Consider the following 22,533-nt stretch of genomic DNA (forward strand, 5'->3'; position numbering starts at 1 on the left):
AAGCAAGTTGGGAAATTATTTCCCCGGAGCAATACAGTGTTGCTTGTCTTTCAGCACACAGCAGAGCTCAGGTGAAGCCTGTCAGCCGGTTCTCAGGGTGCAGCTGCACATACTTCCTCCGCCATCAAGAACCGCGTGCAGCTTTAACCCCGCCTCGTCCCCCTGAACCTCACTGGCGCCTACGATTAATGCGACCGACCCCACTCCATCAACACTGCACCCAAAGTCGTATTGAAACGAACACCTGAAGCATCTCCTGTAGTCAACGGTGACCGGGGATAGGCCTTAGGCCCAGACGTCACTTGGCGCCGAAATTTTTTCCGCATTTTGGAATCCTCCCAGCAAAAAGGATTAACGCGGACAGGATTGGCATAGGACAAGATTAGCTCAGCATTTTAGTAAAGGCTTTCAGGTTTGGTTATCTAACCCCATTCATAGGCTGAGTTACATTATCCAGAGCACTGTAACTCAACTAGAGCTGTGGGTGTCTAGGGGGTGGGGGAGGGGGATGAGAAAAAAAATATAGAGTGACATGTCATCGGTGATAGCAAATATTTCTATGATGCACCATCTTAAAGAATTCCTTAATCATTCCCAATCCCTCTTTTGTCCTCTCCCCACGCGGATTCCACACAGTCCAGTTGAGTGAATTGTTGGGGAATTTCTGAATCGTAAACTGGGTACCAAAGGCCGGGGATCTGTATCAGAAATCTGGGCAAATGGTTACCCAGCCTTCAATTTTAACTTTGTCCAAACTTCCCATATCTGCTCTAGGCGGGCAAGGCAGGAGTCAGGAAATCTTTTTTTTTCTTTTAAATAAGAGTCTACTTTTTCCTTCTCCAGTTGCTTCTGTGGGCAGTGCTGTGGAGGACACTAGATGAAGGGGCCTCTGTTTGTGCTGAAATTTCTACGATTTTATGATTCAGATTTTCCCATGGATTTTTGCCACTAACCTTGGAACCCAAACTTAAAGCCATGGTTACACACCTCTCTCCTGCCTCTATTTAGCCCCTTGCCAGGTTTCAGATTTGATAAAGAGTGATAACACACACACACACATAAAATAGGATACAGTTGTTAGCACATAAAAGTGATCCCAAGCTTCCAGCGTTCAGCTGCACTCAAAGCAGTTTGGGGGAGGAGAGGAGAGGAGAGGAGGGGAGAGGAGGGGAGGGGAGGGGAGGAGGGGAGGGGAGGGGAGGGGAGGGGAGGGGAGGGGAGGGGAGGGGAGGGGAGGGGAGGAGGGGAGGGGAGGGGAGGGGAGGAGGGGAGGGGAGGGGAGGAGGGGAGGGGAGGGGAGGAGGGGAGGGGAGGGGAGGGGAGGAGGGGAGGGGAGGGGAGGGGAGAGGAGGGGAGGGGAGGAGGGGAGGGGAGGGGAGGGGAGGGGAGGGGAGGAGGGGAGGGGAGGGGAGGGGAGGAGGGGAGGGGAGGGGAGGAGGGGAGGGGAGGGGAGGGGAGGAGGGGAGGGGAGGGGAGGGGAGGAGGGGAGGGGAGGGGAGGGGAGGAGGGGGGAGGAGGAGGGGGGGGGAGGAGGGGGGGGGAGGGGGGGGAGGGGGGAGGAGGGGAGGAGGGGGGGGAGGGGAGGGGAGGGGAAGGGGAGGGGGAGGGGGAGGAGGTCATGGGGGGTCATGACCCCTCCCCCAATCATTTTGAGTTCGGCCAAGTCTTTGGGGGACCCGCCTCCATTTCACTCCCGGGGACCTCTGTCGCCCGTCTTCAGCCACCATGTTTGGCCTGCACAAGTCTATGCGGTTCCCGGCTCAGCATTCCCCTAGTTCACAGCTTGGTCCCCTTCCTGCCAAGTTGGCCACATCTCAAGTTTGACCTCCCAACCACCCAAGTCAGCCAAACTGAGCTCCGCCACTGATTGAAAAGGGGAGCACAGGCAATAAATTAGGGTTACGCCTTCGTAGCCCAAATCTGACCCTCACTCCCTTCCAGGGCGGCCAGCGCTGAATTTACTCAATAATCCTCAACATCTCACCAGGCTCCGTCCAGTAGGGACACAGTCTCGCCGTTTGGACTTTCATCCAGTTACAGTAGTATCTGCTTGCAGTATAAATCCACTGTAAATGCCAAAAAACGCACCTGCATTGAAGTCCGTGTTTTCCCACCTGCTTGTAGTGATCAGTACAAGTTGGCTGTACTGATCTTTTTCCAAGGAACATGCTAAAACATTCATTTCTAAAGATGCCCAAGGATACCAAGTCCCGAATTCCCTGTGAGTACCGCTGCTCGTCAAACAACAACTGCTCGCCCTCTGCTTTCAAAAACATTTTGCTGGACAGTTATCAGTTTTAAAAATATTATTACTCATTCTCACGATGTGGACGTCACTGGCAAGGCCAGCATTTATTGCCCATCCCTAATTGCCCCTGAGCGGCTTGCTAGGCCACGTTGGTGTGTGCGACTGGAGTCACGTATAGGCCAGACTGGGTAAGGACGGCAGATTTCCTTCCCTAAAAGGACATTATTACCCCCCCACCACCCCACCGAGCAAAGTGCTCCAGGGAGAGTGAACAGTTATGATGGATAAAGCGGGCAGTTTTCACTTTATCAATCAGCTGCCCGATAAAGCTGGTCACCGACACTTCAAACAGCTGAGCAGCACTTTGGAGGTTAAATCGAGAAGAATGAGGACAGGTCAGTACAACATTGCTTTAAGGGTAGAGACTGTGAGGAGAGCTCGGAAGCCAAACTTACAGGCTTCCGAGCTCTCCTCACAGTCTCTACCCTTAAAGCAATGTTGTACTGACCTGTCCTCATTCTTCTCGATTTAACCCGCTATCCTGCCCCTATTTAGCCCCTTGTCAGGTTTCAGATTTGATAAAGAGTGATAACATACACACACACACACACACACACACACACACTTAAAATAGGATACAGTTGTCAGCGTGTAAAAGTAAATTAAGCGATCTCAAGCCCCCAGCGTTCAGCTGCACTCAAAGCAATGGCGGAGCAGTGGGTCGAGCAGCTGGTTAAGCAGCAGGTCAAATGGGAGGTCAGCGAGAACAACCAGCCAGCCACAGCAATCACTCGGACGACCGGCCAAAAAATAAAATAAACCGATCACTCTGACTCGATTGTATTTTATAAGGCAATCTGTGCTGTGCTGTGCTGTGCTGGGCATCGCTAGAAGAGGGTGCAAAGCAGATCCAACCGTCAAGAAGTTTGGTGATTCGATTCCAACACTTTGACGCGTCAAAGTTGTGGTCACCAGCCAAACTTTCTCACCCGCACAACAAATGGCAGTGCTCACAGACAGTGACAGTTATTCTTCGCAACCTGATAAGGATTCTGGAAGGTTCCAGAATGTGTGCACAGACGCAACTGTGTTATCATAATTAAGAACAAGCGTTTACATACCATCCAAACGAGAGCTCTATTGGCAAAGTAATGGTACTGCTCAATTGTCGACATGACACTGAAGATGAGGCAAACCAAAACGATAAGAAATCTGGAAGGCAAAAGAAGGTAAAATGCAAAGAATTAGCCGCATAGAAAGATAAAAACACACTGCTATTGATAAGGCTACACCACATCCTTCGAGCCTTCTAAATGGGGAATAAAATGCAGCTGCACCACATTTCTCAGCCTGTTAATGGGGGAATAAAATATAATTACACCCACCTCCCAACCTGCTAATGGGGGAAGAAAATACAGTTACACCCACCTCCCAACCTGCTAATGGGGGAATAAAATACAGTTACACCCACCTCCCAACCTGCTAATGGGGGAAGAATATACAGTTACACCCACCTCCCAACCTGTCAAAGGGGGAATAAAATACAGTTACACCCACCTCCCAACCTGCTAATGGGGGAATAAAATAAAGCTACATCATAACCACAACTTGCTAATGCAGAGATAACATTGAGAAAGTCAAAAACATGAGATTATTAAAATAACAACAGATACCTAAGGTGTTAGCTCACTATGGGGAGCACCATTTCTCAGAGCTCATCAGAATCTTTCATACTTTCATGTCATTTTTACTAAATTACTAAAAAAAAGTTAAGTTGCATTAAAAAAAAGTTGACCCTTTGCTTCTCGATCCTCTTCTGAGCACAGACCCTGTCCCTTGTTTACAGCAGGAGTTAAATTACCCTTTGCAGAAAGATTTATATATATATGAAACCGAGCTAAATTTTACAAAAACCTTATTTAAAAAGATTACAATGCCAAGAAACCTGGACTCACTCTTCCTGTCAAAAGATAATTTCTTCCTATAAATTGTACATAACTAAAATGAAAAACCCACAAGAGATTATCTGGTCATTTATTTCATTGCTGTTTGAAGTGTAGTCACTGCTGTAATGTAGGAAATGCGGCAGCCGATTTGTGCACGGCAAGGTCCCACAAACAGCAATGAGATAAATGACCAGATCATCTAATTTAGTAATGTCGGTTGAGAGATGAATATTAGCCAGGACGCTGGGGAGAACTCCTCTGCTCTTCTTCAAAATAGTGCCATGGGATCTTTTATGTCCACCTGAGAGGGCAGACATGTCAACCCAGAATTTGTGCTCAAGTCTCTGGAGGGGGACTTGAACCCATAACTTTCCAACTTCAGAGGCAAGAATGCTACCGCTGAGCCACGGCTGCCACCTTACATCAGGCAAAAATTGGCACTGAGCCAAAGAAGGATACATTAGGACCGGTGACCAAACGCTTGGTCAAAGAGATAGGTTTTATGCAGGGTCTTAAAGAAGAGAGGTGGAGAGGATTGGAGAGGGAATTCCAAGGCTCACGGCCTAGATGGTTGAAGGCAAGGCCGCCAATGGTGGAGCGAAGGAAGTGAGGGATGCACAAGAGGCCAGAGTTAGAGGAACGCAGAATATTTGGAGGGTTATAGGGCTTGAACATAGGAACATAGGAACAGGAGTAGGCCATTCAGCCCTTCAAGCCCACCATTTGATAAGATCATGGCTGATCTGTGATCTAACTCCATATACCTGCCTTTGGCCCATATCCCTTAATACCTTTGGTTGGGAAAAAGCTATCTGTCTCACATTTAAATTTAGCAATTGAGCTAGTATCAGTTGCTGTTTGTGGAAGAGAGTTCCAAACTTCTACCACCCTTTGTGTGTAGAAGTGTTTTCTAATCTCACTCCTGAAAGGTCTGGCTCTAATTTTTAGACTGTGTCCCCTAGTCCTAGAATCCCCAACTAGCGGAAATAGTTTCACTCTATCCACCCTATCTATTCCCCTTAATATCTTATAAACTTCGATCAAATCACCCCTTAACCTTCTAAACTCTAGAGAATACAACCCCAATTTGTGTAATCTCTCCTCGTAACTTAACCCTTGAAGTCCGGGTATCATTCTAGTAAACCTACGCTGCACTCCCTCCAAGGCCAGTATGTCCTTCCGAAGGTGCGGTGCCCAGAACTGCTCACAGTACTCCAGGTGCGGTCTAACCAGGGTTTTGTATAGCTGCAGCATAACTTCTGCCCCCTTGTACTCTAGTCATCTAGATATAAAGGCCAGCATTCCATTAGCCTTATTGATTATTTTCCTTATTCCTCCTTATTGAGGAGGTTGTAGAAGTCGGGAGAGGCCAGGCCATGGAGGGACTTGAAAACGAGGATGAGAATTTTAAAAACGAGGCGTTGGTGGATCCGTGCCAATGTAGGCCAGCGAGCACAGGAGTGATGCATGAGTGGGACTTTGTGCGAGCTAGGATGTGGGCAGCAGAGTTTTGGGTGAGTTCGAGTTTATGGAGAGTGGAAGATGGGAGGCCAGACAGGAGAGCATTGGAATAGTTGAGTCTAGAGGTAATAAAGCCATGGATGAGGGTTTCAGCAGCAGATAGACTGAGGCAGAGATGAGGAAAAAGAACAGTGAAATGAAGTATATCCTAAACAGCAAGAGTGGAAATAACGGGGAGATCTAAATGTGCACATACATAGATCTTTAGGAGTGGAAGTCCGGGTAGAACGGCCACACAAAGGCAAATGGGGTTCTGGATTTTCTATTTTGGAACATTGAATATAAAAGCAAGGAAGTGATGGTGAATTTGTACAATGCATCGATTAGGCTACAGTTACAATATTGTGTGAAATGCGGACTCCTGGTACAAAAAGACCAACCCTTGAAAAAGTAGAACCATCCTTTTTCAACCATTTTTAATACTTTATTTAAGTAGCGAGAGCCACTCAGTGTCAAAGGAAAGAAACTGGCAGTGAGAGCGTGAGAAGTGATCTAATCCGCAGTCAGTAAAGGAAAGCTCGCCGAAGCATTCTGTGTGTATGCCCGGATGGGAGGAATAAAGTAAAAACTTAAGTTAACGCGTGTAATTGAAAGAAAGGCTTGCACTTATACCAAGGAGAACGTCCGTGCTGGGGAATGCAGCATATTCCTTCAGCAACTCAGCCACTCTACACGTGATCTGAAATTACTCCATAGAGAATAGACCTCTGACTCACTCTGGCCCAACCATGTCCTTTGGCTCCCAGCTCTTTGTTGCATCATTCTGTGTGTCAGTTGTTAACTGTATTGGATAATAGTTGTCCAGTACAGTTAGTCCTGGTAACTGGTAGTTCTGTGGTGTGGACTCACATGCGATTGGGACTAAGATGAGACTGCAAAACACTACTTCACATTGGATCCTTTCGGCCAGTGGAGACTTCCATCCCATCAGTCTGGGCTGGATTTGAACCTGGGTCCTACAAGTAGAAAGGATGGTGTCCTAACTCACCATCCCACCCAGCCCTGTGGAGAGTCATTGAAAAACAAAGTCTCGCTGTGAAATTAGTTAAAGAAAAATTAAGGAGTTTACTAAAGTAACAAGGAAAAGGTGATTTATGGAGCTTTAACCTGGAAATCTCTTTCTAGACATTCTCCTCCTACCCCTCTGTATTTTCTCCTAAAGTCGAGGGTGTGTGACCCCAGGAGTGGCAGTCTTACCTCGTTATCTTGCACAGTCTTCACTCGTGAACCTGGGTGGGTGAGCAGCTATTCGACCCTGGCGCCGTCACAGCCAAAGCCAATCCAGCTCTCACCCAACACTGACATATATTCACTCCCAGCTGGGGTTGCTGCATAGCAGTCAAGAGCGGGAACACTAGCCAGTGTTTGTCTTCTCTAGCCTGAGGACATTGAGGTCAAGTGTTGTAGTTCCAATGCGTCCTCAAGCTTAGAAAAGCCCTCTGTTCTACAGAAAATTAAACCCTTGATACAGGAAGGTCATTGTTACCATGTAACTAGCTCAAGCATGTAGGACATTCCTTATCTATTATCAATCATTACTTTATGATTACCTCTGAGGAATATGCATTTTTTTTTTCCTCTTCATTCTTGGGATATGGGAGTTGCTGACAAGGCCAGGATTTATTGACCGTCCGTCATTGTCCTTGAGAAAGTGGTGGATGGCCTCCTTCTTCAACCGTTGCAATGTAGGAGTTTTGATGCAACTGAATGGCTTGCTAGGCCACCTCAGAGGGCAGTTAAGAGTCTACCATGTTTGTGTGAGACTTGAGTCACATATAGGCCAGATCAGGCTTACCTTCCCTAAAGGACATTAGTGAATCAGTTGGGTTTTTATTACAATCCAACAGCTTCATAGCCACTTTTACTGATAACAGTCTTTTTATTTTAGGATTTTTTTTAAAAACTGAATTCAAATTCTCCAACTGCCACGGTGGGATTTGAACTCGTATTCTCTGGATTATTAGTCCAGGTCTCTCGATTACTAGTCCAGTAACATAACCACTACACCTTATCCTTAAACTTCCTTAAAAAACACTCTATGCATACAATACATTTGATTTCCTGTTGGATTAAAAGGAAAGGGGATGAAAGGTCTCATTCTGTTAAAGTTATCCAGAAAACAGTATCAGAAAACAGTTCTCCCTGGAACAAGAGACACTGGCTTCAGAACTGTGCCCAGGAAGTTGCTATGTATCACTATGCTACACAAAATGTTATGCTATAACGAGGCTTATAATTTTAGAGTCAATAAATTTCCAACTTTTTATTGGACATTTGCAACACGGGAAGTGATGTAAAACAAATAGGGTTCAATTTTATGGTCCAACAATTCCTGGCAAGGCAGCAGGAACTGTCTCCAACTATTGAGTCTCCTCAAATACATGGGAGCCAAGTCATGCCAATGGGTAAGGTATGTGGGCTTTTAGATTATTGGCAGTGTCAGGACAGAAAGAACCAACGATTTCCCACTTTTTAGTGTGGTAGAAAAGAGTATGGCGCAGCCTTTAAATTATCCAACCGGACTGGAGTCCTGACCTGAATAGGAGGGAAGAAATGGCATGATTTCTTCAGGTAATTAATATCCCCAGCAAGATTTCTGGAACAGGTTAACCACATGTGGCTGATGAATACAAAGCTAGTGGGAGCACCATACCTCCCAAGCACCTTGTGATGAGGAAATTAATACTTGGTCTAAGGCTTTTTTTTTAAAAAAAAGGGCCAAAGCCCGCAATGTAGGACATCAGCAAGGTTGAAAACGGTAATAGAGAAGACGAGATGAATCAGGAAGCAGAGATTAGGCGGTGCCACATTTGGGTTGTAGATCATGAGGGGAAGGGAATACCAAGAGAGAAGGAAAGAAGGAAGAACTTGTATTTATATCGCACCTTTCACGACCTTAGATGTCTAAAAGTGCTTTACAGCTAATGAAGTATTTTTGAAGTGTAGTCATTGTTGTAGGAAACGCGGCAGCCAATTTGCGCACAGCAAGGTCCCACAAACAACAATGAGATAATGACCAGATCATCTGATTTTAGTGATGTTGATTAAGGGATGAATATTTGCCACGACACCGGGGAGAACTCCCCTGCTCTTCCGAGAGGGCAAACGGGGCCTCGATTTAACAAATCATCCAAAAAACAGCACTTCTGACAGTACAGAACTCCCTCAATACAGCACCAGAGAGTAGGCCTAGATTTTGTGCTCAAATCCCTGGAACCCATGACTTTCTGACTCAGAAGGCAAGAGTGCCACCACTGAGCCACGGCGATAATGAGTGCCACAGTTTTTAGGTCATGAGAAGGAATGAGCTAGTGTAGCACATTGTGCAATGTGCCTTGATTTCAACACAGTGAAGATATGAGGAGGAGGAAGAGGATGCAGTGTAAGGTCCAGTATACCATTACTACTTTAAGAATTTCTGGGATAGTGCATTCTGTCTCGATGTTAGGTCAGTAATCTGCATGCTTTGCTTCAATATCGAGAGAGAACATCTTTAAACCGTGAGGTCAGGGAAAGCAGAAAGTAAAAGATCGAGCCTCCACAACTTGCAGCCTAGCCTTTGTGTAGTTTTATTAACATGCCTCCTCTAAAAGACGCATTACAAGGATGGCTCAAATATTACAACAATATAATGATTGATCTCCCTAGTGCTGCTCACTGACAAAGGAAAATAAAATTTGCATCTCTCTTCACGTAACCTCTTTCTGCAGGCTGACCAGTCTTATTCTTTGTGCCATGCTCTTTCTGACTCACTCGCCCCAACAAAATGGCATAAGTGGCTGGAAATGGCCATTTGTGCCCTGTCCCTGGAGGTTTTGCTCTCCTGGTCACGTGGGGAACCAGTATAAACCCCATAGGATTTCAGGCCCCCCATCTTTCTATTTGTGCTCCAGTCCTTCTGTTTCCCTCTTTCTATCCTTCCCTCACTCCCCTCTCTTCCGCATGTCTGCCATTCTCTTTGTATGTGTCTCATTCAATTTGTGCATCGCTCTGTGTCAGCCATGGCTCAGTGGTAGCACTCTTGACTCTGAGTCAGGAGATCATGGGTTTATGTCCCACTCCAATGCAGTACTGAGCGAGTACAGAGGTGCCGTCTTTTGGATGAGACGTTAAACTAAGGCCCCGTCTGTCGTATTTGTTCAGACTTTGTTCTGAACAGCGCTAGCCGTTCCTTAGACTTGCACTTGCCCATAGACTTTCCGTGGGCTTTTGCACAGTACGTTCCTGTCATTGGGAGCTCAATACAGTGCAGCACCCTCTACAGGGCATCTGAGCAGCTTTTAGAATCGTGCAAGAAAAAGTCTGATCATATGGGACAATAAACAGTGAAGAAAAGACACGTGCACCAATTCAGCCAGGAGTCTTACAGAGAGGTGAGTAGAGTCTTCAAATGACCTCTTAAATATAGAAAGTTAGTTTATAACTAGTTTAGTATATGTAAATAAACTTTAAAAAACTTTTTACAAGCAATGGGATTCCAAGTGCTGTTAGCCTCACTGTCATTCTCATAGCAAATCTGGCCCATTATCTGATCATCCATTTGTTTGTGGGATCTTGCTGTGCACAAATTGGACGCTGCATTTCCTACATTACAACAGTGACTACACTTCAAAAAGTACTTCACTGACTGTAAAGCACTTTGGGACATCCTGAGGTCATAAAAGGCATTATATAAATGCAAGTCTTTCTTTCAATTCTTCTTTGTATTTCATTTTCCTGTATGTTGACCACTCTGTATGGCTGTCACGCACTTTTGTCATTCTTCTCTTTTCTTTTGTATTTTTTTTCATTTTTTGAATTTGCTTCACTTGTTTCTCATCTTTTTCATCGTTGTCTCTCACATAGTATCTTCTTGTAAATCCACTTAGGGTTGCCAACTCTGTTTGGACATATTCCTGGAGGTGTCATCACATGACATCCTGCCTCCAACCGCCCCGACCAGTCAAACAGCCTTTTTCCCCCCATCTCCAATATCTTTATAACTAATAAACGAAAGTGTTCAAAGAAAATGAAAAAAACATTTTCTTAACAAATATATATTTTTTTAAAAAGCACATTTTTTGAAAAATGATTTTTCTCCTTGGTTTCTCACAGCAGCGTCCAGGAGATTAATCCTTAATTTCTGGAGACTCCAAGAGGTTGGCAACCCTATACCCACTTCCAATTTGTTATTTAGATCCACCCTTCACAATTAACTTCCCAGCCCTGACTCTGCAGACTGAGAAAGGGACATATGATTCAATTTGGGTATGGACAGCAGAGAGAGTGAACGGCCTAGACCTCTGAGCAGTTGTGTTTGGAGGGGAGAGGAAGAGAGATTCGGGTCAGGTGGAGGAGAAAGTCCAAGTGGATCAGACAGAAGAATTTTTTTTTTAAATAGCATAGCAATGCTAAAAGTATTTTTAAAATAAAGCTAAATATATTTTTAAAAAGTAACTAAAACATAGGGAAGTAGGGTTCAAAATAGACAGAGAAAAATGCCCATCTTGGATTCATTGCTGGGATGTGATTGGTCTGCAGTAACTACGTGATGACATGGTTAGCATGGACCAATCAGCAATACTGGAGGGGCTCTGCAATCTACAGCGTTACATTTGCAGACTTTTGATATCGATTTTTGAAGTATTTTAAATGAATAGTTTTCAAATTGTAAGAGTTAAATACTTATCCAACACATTGCAAGCCACAGAATTGGCAAAAACAATGGTTAAAATGGGCCGAATGGCCTCCTTCCATGCTGTAACCTTTATATGATTCTATAAATGGGTGATAGCATTGTTAAAAAAATAAATCATAACCCGAACTTTTACGTTGCCCTGCAGCATTACTGGTGAATGACAAAACAGAGCCTCACCTGTGGTCATGCTGCAGGAAATGCTGGATGAGGGCTATCATTATGGTTAAGGTAGATTGGAGCAGGAAATGTTTATTCCAGCCCACAGGAAATGCCTGTCGAAGGAGGAGCTAGAATCCGACCCAGCATGCTGCCATTAAATCTGTTTGCGTTAAGGACGGGACATTTCTGTTTTTTCACATGCCCCAGTGGGAAGCAAAAGTGATTCCTGGTAGAAATGGCACTTGCAGTGTCACATTGGTATTACTTCTGGAAGGGGGGAGGAACTTGAACCTAATATCATTTTGTCAGCTTGGCTCAATTTGTAGCACTCTTGCCTCTGATTCAGTAGATTGTGGGCTTGGCACCACTTTGAACTAGTACTGAGGGATCGCTGCATTGTTTTTTGGATGGGGTCCAGTTTGCCCGCTCAGGTGGTTGTAAGAGATCCCATGGCACTATTTGACTAAGAGCGGAGAGTTCTCCTGCTGTCCTGGCCAATGGTTCTCCTTCTGCCAACACCAATGGAAATAGATTATCTGGTCATTCACTGGCTGTTTGTGGGACCCCTCTGTGCACAAGTTGGTTCTGCATTTCCTCACATACCAATACTGACTGCACCTCAGAAAGTAATCCATTGGTTGTAAAGCACTTTGAGACATTCTGAGGATGTGAAATGGCACCATATAAATGGAAGGTCCTTCTTTCCTTGCATACTGGGTTACAGCATTGTTGGGGTTCTGTAACAATACAGGGGAGTTGCTCAAATAGAAAGAAAGAACTTGCATTTATACAGCATCTTTCATGACCTCAGGATGTCCTAAAGCACTTCACAGCCAATTAGGTACTTTTGAAGAGTAGTCACTGCTGTTTTGTAGGTAAACGTGGCAGCCAATTTGCAAACAACAAAGTCCCACAAACAGCAATGAGATAAATAACCTATTAAACTGTATTAGTGGCATTGGTTGAGGGATAAATGTTGGCCAGGACACCAGAAGAACTCCCCTGGTCTTCTTCGAGTAGTGCCATGGGATCTTTTGTGGACACTTGAGAGGGCAGATAGGGCCTCGGTTTAACGTCTCATCTGAAAGATGGCTCCTCCAACAGTGCAGCACTCCCTCAATACTGCAATGGAGTGTCAGCCTAGATTGTGTGCTCAAGTCTCTGGAGTGGGACTTGAACCCATGACCTTCTAACTCAGAGGCAAGAGTGCTACCACTTACCCAAGGCTAAGGGAAAAGATAAATGAACGTCTTCACATAACTGACCTCCCACCAAGATTTCTGCAGCACACATATGGGTTTCAGCCCCACTTGCCAGTGCAAAATAGTGTGGTGCTTTTCAAGAAAAAAATACAGAAAACATTGTAAACTGCAGCAAAGGCTTCAGTGAACTCTCTACATTCTGTAGTAATGGAGCCTCCTTCCTGTGGCTTGATTCTGCTTTCTTTAACTGATCCACTAAATAGCTCCCTATATACATGTTGCTCACACTGTCACCAGATATTTTCTAACTGAACTCAGTTAATCTCCCCAAGAGTTTTATTTACTGTGATGCAAAATACATCAGTACAAACTTTCATAACCCCTCGAGCAAGGTTAAAGATGAGGGAAAAAAATTTTTTTTTCCTCCTCACAATATAGTATGGATGTTTAACAAACTACCACAGCAGCTCGGTCATTCAGAGTTGATTGGCACCTTTTAAGTAGGATTGATAGCTGTTGAGAGGTGGGAATGAGGGTTATAGAGATATTTAACAACGCTGCTTGATGTTCTCGGGGGAGGTAGGGGAAAGTAATGAGTGGTCCCTAATGTAGGGGATCAACCGTTGGTGTGGGAGGGAAGTCCATGATGGAATAATCACACAGGGGCTCTGGATGGAATGAGCTTGATAAGCTGAATGGCCTCTCTTCACTCCAGATGTTATATGTGGTAAAGTCCTGATACATGACTATAACCCATTCTCTATAAGGGCAATTCCCCCCTAAATTTATGCCAAAAGATCCACAAGTGAAGAATTAATGGCAAGCTATTGTTTAGGCAAAAAATCTGTCGAGATTATAGACCATGAAGTCAATGGAAATGAAAATGGGAAAGATGTATAACGGGCGGCTAATCCAATATCGGCCGTTTTATACTATCGCCCAAAGTCAAAATCACTCCCATTATTTTTTTTTATTCATTCATGGGATGTGGGCATCTCTGACGAGGCCGGCATTTATAGCCCATTCCTAATTGCTCTTGAGAAGGTGGTGGTGAGCTGCCTTCTTGAACCGTTACAGTCCAAGTGGTGAAAGTTCTCCCACTGTGCTGTTAGAAAGGAAGTTCCAGGATTTTAACCCAGCAACGATGAAGGAACGGAGATATATTTCCAAGTCGGGATGGTGTGCGACTTGGAGGGGAACGTACAGGTGGTGTTGTTTCCATGTGCCTGCTGCCCTTGTCCTTCTAGGCGGTAGAGGTCGCGGGTTTGGGAGGTGCTGTCGAAGAAGCCTTGGCGAGTTGCTGCAGTGCATCCTGTGGATGGTACACACTGAAGCCACAGTGCGCTGGTGGTGAAGGGAGTGAATATTTAGGGTGGTGGATGGGATGCCAATCAAGCGGGCTGCTTTGTCCTGGATGGTGTCGAGCTTCTTGAGTGTTGCTGGAGCTGCACTCATCCAGGCAAGTGGAGAGTATTCCATCACACTCCTGACTTGTACCTTGTAGATAGTGGAAAGGCTTTGGGGAGTCAGGAGGTGAGTCACTTGCCACAGAATACCCAGCCTCTGACCTGCTCTTATAGCCACAGTATTTATGTGGTTGGTCCAGTTAAGTTTCTGGCCAATGGTAACCTCCAGGATGTTAATGGTGGGGGATTTGGCGATGGTAATGCCGTTGAATGTCAAGGGGAGGTGGTCAGATTCTCTCTTGTTGGAGATGGTCACTGCCTGACACTTATCTGGCGCGAATGTTATTTGCCACTTATCAGCCCAAGCCTGGATGTTGTCCAGGTCTTGCTGCATGCGGGCACGGACTGCTTCATTATCGGAGGGGTTGTGAATGGAACTGAACACTGTGCAATCATCAACGAACATCCCCATTTCTGACCTTATGATGGAGGGAAGGTCATTGATGAAGCAGCTGAAGATGGTTGGGCCTAGGGCACTGCCCATTATGTTTTACATATAACTCATCGAGAAACAGATCCAATCCCAGAAGTGTGTTATATGTGATAACTTGTGCATGTTGGTAAGCATGCATTCTATGTGGTATCTAGTACACTAATACAGCTCAGTAGAAGTGGAGGCTGAAGGGAAAATAGATTCTTTCTTTGATTGGTGCAGCTATCCCAAATCTCACAGGTGCAAAGAGGAGAGTTGAGTACAAGCATTCGGACTTCATGCAACTTCAGGAGGACACAGACAAGTTAGTAGATGGGGTAGATAGATGTCACATGAAATTTAATGCAAAAAGTAATATATTTTAGGAGGAAGAATAAAAAGAAATACTAAATGGTAAAACGTTAAAAAGGAGTGAAGGAGCAGCGAGACCGAGGGATTCAGAAACAGAATCCATAATAGCTTTTAAAAGAAAAGTGAATAAATATTTGAAACAGGAAATATTTAAAAGGTATAGGGAAAGGGCAGGGAATGGGACTAAGTGGATAGCTCTTTCAGAGAGACGGCACAGGCACAATGGGTTGAATGGCCTCCTCCTACGCTGTAAAATTCTCTGATTCTTTGTCTATAGGTGGGGAAAGGCCCCTGGGAATGACAGATTCACTACTGACCACCCTTTAAGTTCCATTTGAACATAAGCTGCCCGAAGGATATGGAAAGGCAGTTTGAGACAATCCTCAGCTGAGTTCTCTTTTCCACTTTGGAAAGGAAAAACTTTAAATAATGTGACAACTACCACCTTATATTGCTGCTGAATGTTGGCTATAAAATAAGTGAGCAGTTTCAGCCTTTAGGTTAGAGAAGGAACTACTCATCCTTCTACACAGGGGCCATGTTGGGTTCAATTAAGGGTCAATTTGCTGCAGGTTCTATGCTCTTGTGTATTTCATTTACTTCATGAAGTAAGTCATTCTTCAACTTTGATGGTCAACCTCTCACTGAATGTGGGAAAAGATAATTGACAATGTTGAGCAGAAGTATTTTCTGAAGACATCTGATATTGCTCTAGGTATCTGGGAGTGGATTGAAGTGTTCTTCTTGGCTTTCACAACCTCCGAGGCAATGAATGGGCTTCTCGTGCAATCCTTCAGATCAGGCTGTTGTACCAGATAAAAGTGTCCCTTGTCGCCATTGTTCGCACTGGACTTGGAACCTTTGACAATTGCTATCGGCAAGGGGAAGGAAACCAGGGATTGATGTCCAGTGAAGCTGAAGATTAGCCCACATTCAAACAATGTATCTTTATTGCTGAGGATCCCCAGGTGTCTGCCTCAAGGACATTTGAAACTATCAAATGTTATGGAAGAACAATTAGGGATGATGCCAATGAACTATAAGTGCCACATTTCCATACCATGCAATTGTCCATTGTGGTGGATGCTCAAATGTCTAGATTGTTTAAAGATTATAAGACTACTTATCAAGATTGATATCAATTTTACCCCCTTGCCCCCTGTTTAGAATTTCATCAGAAGGTGACAACCATCAAAAGAACAAACACAATCTAAATGAATACCTGGATTGAATTATTTTTCAAAATGGCGCCCTGAGAAATTCCTGGTGAATTCTTTAAAGTGCTCAAAAGCCAATTTGTGACTTTCCTCTGGATTGGGAAATGGGCCAGAATAACTATTAACAAATTACAAGGAAGTAAAGTCCATGGAGGTATAGGTCTCTCAGAGTCATTGTTATATAAGTCTTCAATCAAGAAAACAGTGCTATCTAGGTCACACCAAATATAACAAAACCCAAGAGAAGGAGGTGCGTGGACAGCAAATCTCTCTGAAGTACGTTTCTTCACTAAGGCAATGAAACTCTACTTTGTGGCTCAAGTTTTATGCTATAATGTTGCCATTCATTGATAGGGGTGTGGAAACTATGGAAGAATGATCTAGGATTAAAGATTGATCAGATATCATTCATGACCACATGTAGGACAGCACAGCTAAACAAATAGAGCACAAGTCTCCAATTAACCAACTGAAACTAGTTAACAATGAATGTGTGATGCCTTGAAGCCTGTTCGTCCTGAGTGCCAGAACAGCTTAGTTCAGTTTGGTAGCACTCTCATCTCTGGGTCAGAAAGTTGTGGGTTCAAGCTCTATACGAGGACTTTAAATGGACCTCCTCCCTTTGCTCCACTATTGGTGCCAAAGCAACCAGCTGAGTCAATCCTACTCTCTGGAATTCCCCCCAGACCCCTCCACCTCTCTAATTCTCGTGCCACCTTTTAAAATCTTTACTAAAACCCATCTCTTCAACCGAGCTATTAGCCACTTCTCCTGACTTTTACACCACTGGCTCAGTGCCCGTTCCTTTTTTTTTCTCTCATCTATAAAGTGGCTGTGGACATCTTCCTTTTTATAAGCGCTACATAAATGCTAGTTGTGGTTGCAAATGTGGAACCTCAATCAGCAATCTAATGCATATATTCAGGGACTGTCACAATGTTTAACCCCTTTACAAAAAAAATTTGACTGTCTAATGGCAAGATGTGACGTCCATCAAGGTCCCTTAGACTGTCAAGGGATGGGGAACTGCCATAGCATTGTGAAGCTTTGAAGAAAGACCATCAATGGGGGCGGGGGGGGGAGGGGAGTGGTAGACACAGTAATAGCGAACTAGAGGACATCTTTTCTGGATTTTAATGGCTCTGATAGAAAGTTTGCCCACAGCCGGGAGGTACTGAAAAGATACCTTCAAAGGACAAGCTGAAGGACATGGTTTCAAATTTTTCCTGAGCTTGGTACGAAGACCTGATTAATGCTTATATCAACACGTGTTCTTTGGTCTTATATTTATGTCAATTCACACTTGTTCTTTGTACTGAAATCTGCTTTGCTATCATTAAAACAAGGAAAATTATTCATTTGAAAAAGCTTCATGCAGAAAGGAAGCTTTTAATATCATTTTACAAAGGATGCTTTTTAAATCTTTCGATAGTAATTGCAGTCCAGATTATAAATCCATCGTACTATCAGGCTGTTCTACTTGGCAAGGCTTTCTCGCTTCCTCCCACAGAAAAGTTAAGTTTACAGGTCATTTGGATAACTAAACAGTTCAGATATTCTGTAGTTCTTAAGATGCCATTCCACTTGTCAAGTTAATAGTTTCACATAATATAATCAGAACCAAAATGAACTGTTTTTTGCTTTATAAAACATAAACTCATTTCTATATACACATATATATATATATATATATATATATATATATTCAAAAAATATTTCATGAAGATATAGGTCATGCAAGGAAGACAGAACAGCTGGTGGGGGAGGGGGAGACGAAGGTCTAATGAACTTTATAACATTATATCAAGATCTACAAGTTTCCAACTATTAACCTATTTGTTTGTCAGTCTACATTGACTATGCTCAACACACCGCTACATTCAGTCCAGTTTGACAGCTTCCATTTGCATAATCATAGACAACCTTATCGCTGTTTTGCCCGATCTATCCCCATTATTGCTTACTATTGCCGGGATATCAGTTTTTAATCTTCGCCTTCACAGCCTTTTCACTCTCATTAGATGCGCCTGTGCAATGAGCACTGGCACAACTGATACTGCCCGTTTGATGGACACACGTTGCGAGCCAATCACTTTGTATCTTCAGTGTTGCTGGCACTGTCGATGTCTGCTGGCTCCCCTTCACCTACTGACTGGTCCTCCCAAGTGACCCCGAGTGATACACAAGCACTTTTACTCCTAAAGCCAATACCTGACAATGCTCCATTTGGGTGGGCTCCAAAACAACTCAAGTTTGATCCAAAAAATAATCTCTACGAGACAAGCGCTCCCAGGCAAAAGATCGATTCTGAGGGATCTCTCAACTCCTGGAAGTTAATGTCAATTTAACCTTGCCAGAATACTGTAGTATTTCTGTAAATTGAAAATATGGAGCTACATTTTGCTCTTTTCATGAACCGAGGGTGAATTATCACACAAAGGGTAATGGAAATCTGGAACTCTTTCCCCCAAAAGGCTGTTGAAGCTAAGGGTCAATTGAAAATTTCAAAACTGAGATTGATGGATTTTTGTTAGGTAAGGGTATTAAGGGATATGGAACCAAGGCGGGTAGATGGAGTTAAGATACAGATCAGCCATGATCTAATTGAATGGTGGAACAGGCTCGAGGGGCTGAATGACCTATTCCTGTTCCTATGTTCCTCTCCATTTATTGCATAACCTAACAAATCAAAATGAAAATGGCGAGTGCAATCGATTTTGCTTTGGAAGTTTCTGTGCAATCGTTATCTGTCGGTGCTAACAAGAGAAAGGATTTGTCTATAATACTGATGCTTTCACACTTCTCAAGTGCCTACAATAGCAGTTAAATGGTAGACATTTCATCCACCCAGCTATGGCGCAGTTAAAGCTTTGACGAACTGCAATGAAGAAGCCCGTAACACCCAGAACTTTGATGTCAAATGCATTGAGTTTTTATTTATGGTTTGGGAAGGAAGCAGCTCATAACTCTCCACAATTGCAAAGAGTTCATTGTAGTATAAACAATCTAGTAGCGCTAACATCGACCACTGCAAAACCCCTGGGGTGGCGATGCGCAAGAAGTTTGATGGCTTTATAAAGAATACCAATGGTAGGCAAGACTATCACTCTGTCTTAATACGGAAACCAAGTATATTTATGGAAAATGCTTTTAGCTGAGACTTCTTAAAAGAGTTCAGTGGAAGAAACAGCGCACACACTCAAATTAATGCCAAGTAGCTCAACAGAATGATCTAGTCACACTTCTTTTACATTTAAAGATTAAAATTGCAAATGAAGAACGAGGCAAGAAGGGGAGCAGGCAATGATTCGCGTCCGGGAAAGCCTTTGACAATGCATGAGAAGCAGGAGATAATTCATTAGGAGGAATGTATTGGTAGGTGCCAGTTCTCAGAAGAATGGAAGATTTAATAGACCCCCCCCCACCCCAATATGTACCATATTAATCATATATTGTATGATATGCACCATATGTTGCATCAATGCGCCCATACTCAGAATTACTTTGTGTAATGAAAACATAATACTCAAATGAACAAGCAGCTTAGGTACAAGCTACGGTCTATTTACCAGCTTCACAGAGAATGGAGTGCCAGTATACACTTGGCACAGCTAAATGGGAGCACTTGGCACAGCACCATTATCAACATATGAATCAATCAGACACCTAGATAGACATACTTTGTTGTCATTACCACAGGTGCTGGAAAGGAGACATCACTGGGTGAGGCATAGGCCACAGGTGATGAAGGACAAATAGAGGAGGTAACTGCAGAAGATACTGTAGATAAAGAGTGGACGTTCCATGTGATGAATAAGCCCTGTGAGTTGCTTCAAGATACGCAACTTAATGGACTTTATTTCCAACAGAGGACGTATAGAGCAGGCAATTTTTTCCCGACACATAGTCTTACAAGGTTTGGAACCAATAGATGTTGGGACAGCAATCCACCATTGAACAGGAAGCAACACCACTGGCAACTGCTGTGGCAATCATACAGATCCTAGGCACAACAGTGCAGCATCTCTCTGAAATGCTGCCACTGCTGCTTTGGATGTTTTGGGGGTGGAGAAGCAGACAAGGCCAGCTTTAACTTGCTTCAACAAAGCTTGCAGGGAGGAAATCAAATACCTAATTAAGGCTCACTGTCCTGTGTGCTCTTGGGCCTCCCTTTCCATGACCTCCTGCTATACTATGTAAGAGGCAATGGCTCCTGCATGCATCCTACAGGGGGTGAAGTCTCTGCTATGGTATTCAGTTCTGTCAGGGCCCTGCTAAAACTTTCAAATCATGTCCTTCCTTTGAAAACTCACATGAGCTGGCTGTGATCAATGTACTCAATGTTCCTCTTTATCCTACCGTGAATAAAGTTGGCAGGATTTCATTTGATTGCCGTTTAACAAGCCATTAAGAGTCCTTACAAGGAAATATTTGTTTCTATTTGGCAAGCTAACTTTTGCAAATACATTTTAACTTGAAAGCAAGAGAAAATAATGGAAAAAGACACTAGCACCTTCTAGCCAGCTCACCTGTTCACTTACATCTACTTTTTTGAACAACTTTACCCACAGAAGTAAACAAAGTCCCCATGTTGTTTAAGTTAAGAAAGCCATTCTTACTGTTGCTACCACAGAGAGTACTAGAGTACTAATAGAAAACCATTTCCTGTTGTTGTTACTACATAGAGTACCATAAAACCCTAGCAGGAAAGCAATTTCCTTTTTCGCGTTACCATATGATCATCTGATCCAAATGAAGTCGAGTCAATGAATTTAAACCAAGAGGAATTTAGCTGGGTGGATGGCAAAACATGGCCTCAGTTACTTCTTTAATTCAGCTGTGGACAGCATTGCAACTGACTCCTAGGACGTCCCTCTTGGGTACCTGAAGCGTCCCTGTGGCATAAAGGTGGACGGCAGCGGTGACTTTCGCTGCTACAGGGTGACTGTTCCTACAGGTCATAATTTGGAACAGTTTTGTTAAATTCGCCACAGTTGCTTTCTTGCAAATAAACCCACTGTACAGACAGCTCAATAAAAACGAGGAGGCAAATTCCTGCAAGAAGATCCAGTAATCTAAGGACTAAAGGTCATCTGTGCAGGTTAACCACATCAACAGCAATCCAATTTCCTTGCCGGGGGCTTGATACAGACTGAACAGATTCTTACAAGTGGGAGCTGCATGCCAATACTCATTTCACTAACTCACAGTAATAGACAATTGTAATATAGCTGATAGCCTTAGAAGATGACAGAAAGCCCAAGTTCTCTATTACAACATATCTGTTGCCATCATTAGATCCATTTACAAAAACATCCCAGCAACAAGACAACCTGTACAAATCTTTACCTGCACCAAGTATCAAATTCCTTGAGTATTTCCATTCCCTTCTGTGGTTTAATCCATGTTCCTCAGATAGTTTCTTAGAAACATGCGCTGGCCGACAAGTGTACTACTGACTTTCTGATGAGCATTAAAATAATTCCAGTTCCAGCCCTTGCACACATTCACTTGGAGGATTGCACAGAATTGGAGCGGCAAAGCGGGTTTGGTTGGAAGACCTTTTGGCCTCAGTTATTTTGCTCCACTTTTAACGCATCTTGGCAGGCGAAGTTACACTGCCTGCTGTTGAGAGTGAGAAGCCAGACCACCATGCTTGTCTACTCAAACCGTTCTCTGACTGCCTGAGAAATATCCATTGACTGAGAAGAGCGGAACATTCGGTCTAAGTAGTGAGGACAGTCAAAACTGAATGGTGGTCTAATGGGCTGCCAGGTTTTGAAGAAATGCTCGCAGATCTAGCAATTCAAGATCGCAAACTTCTGTATTCCTGTAGAATAGACAGTGTTATGATTTGTGTGATGTGATCTGAGAGGTCATGAGACATTGACACGAGGGGGTAAAATTTCTCTTTGAACAAGAAGCTGGAGAATGCTTGTGTTTCTCTGCAATTTATGAGCCACTAACTAAATCACATACTTATAACTTGCTCGTTCCAAAGCCACATCTGCCCACATTTTCATTCCCAGATGGTTGGTTACAGAGAAAAAAATTGCCATTTTCCTTAATAAGAGCTTTCACCCCTTCAAAGTATAGCATTTAATTGGGGCACAGTTGGAGTTCGAACACCAAGCATGTCTCTTTATGCTTTGGGATCACTAAATTGCTAGAGTTGGGTAAAGTGCCCTGTGACAGAAACACTTTGATCCACATAATGAAAATTACAAGTGACCAGGTCTGAAATAGTTCTGAAGGTGCTAAAAACATCTAAATAATAGTGATGTGCTCAGTATCCTTCACGACCCCACTGGCT

At 43.7% G+C, this 22,533-nt stretch overlaps 1 protein-coding gene and 1 long non-coding RNA gene across 7 annotated transcripts in view; one reads left to right on the forward strand and one right to left on the reverse strand.

The window, feature by feature from the left end:
- Positions 1-22,533, reverse strand: part of LOC137327844 (potassium voltage-gated channel subfamily KQT member 1) — a 699,654-nt gene that overhangs the window by 555,210 nt on the left and 121,911 nt on the right. For all 6 annotated transcript variants that reach the window (XM_067993703.1, XM_067993699.1, XM_067993701.1 and 3 more), the window contains exon 3: positions 3,370-3,460. In XM_067993703.1, the coding sequence (XP_067849804.1) occupies positions 3,370-3,460 (91 nt within the window). The remainder of the gene's footprint in view (positions 1-3,369; positions 3,461-22,533) is intronic.
- Positions 1-22,533, forward strand: part of LOC137327845 (uncharacterized) — a 78,136-nt gene that overhangs the window by 32,980 nt on the left and 22,623 nt on the right. The gene's annotated exons all lie outside the window — the stretch shown is intronic.

The sequence above is a fragment of the Heptranchias perlo genome, chromosome 12, assembly GCF_035084215.1.
Source record: "Heptranchias perlo isolate sHepPer1 chromosome 12, sHepPer1.hap1, whole genome shotgun sequence".
NCBI classification, from domain to species: Eukaryota; Metazoa; Chordata; class Chondrichthyes; order Hexanchiformes; family Hexanchidae; genus Heptranchias; species Heptranchias perlo.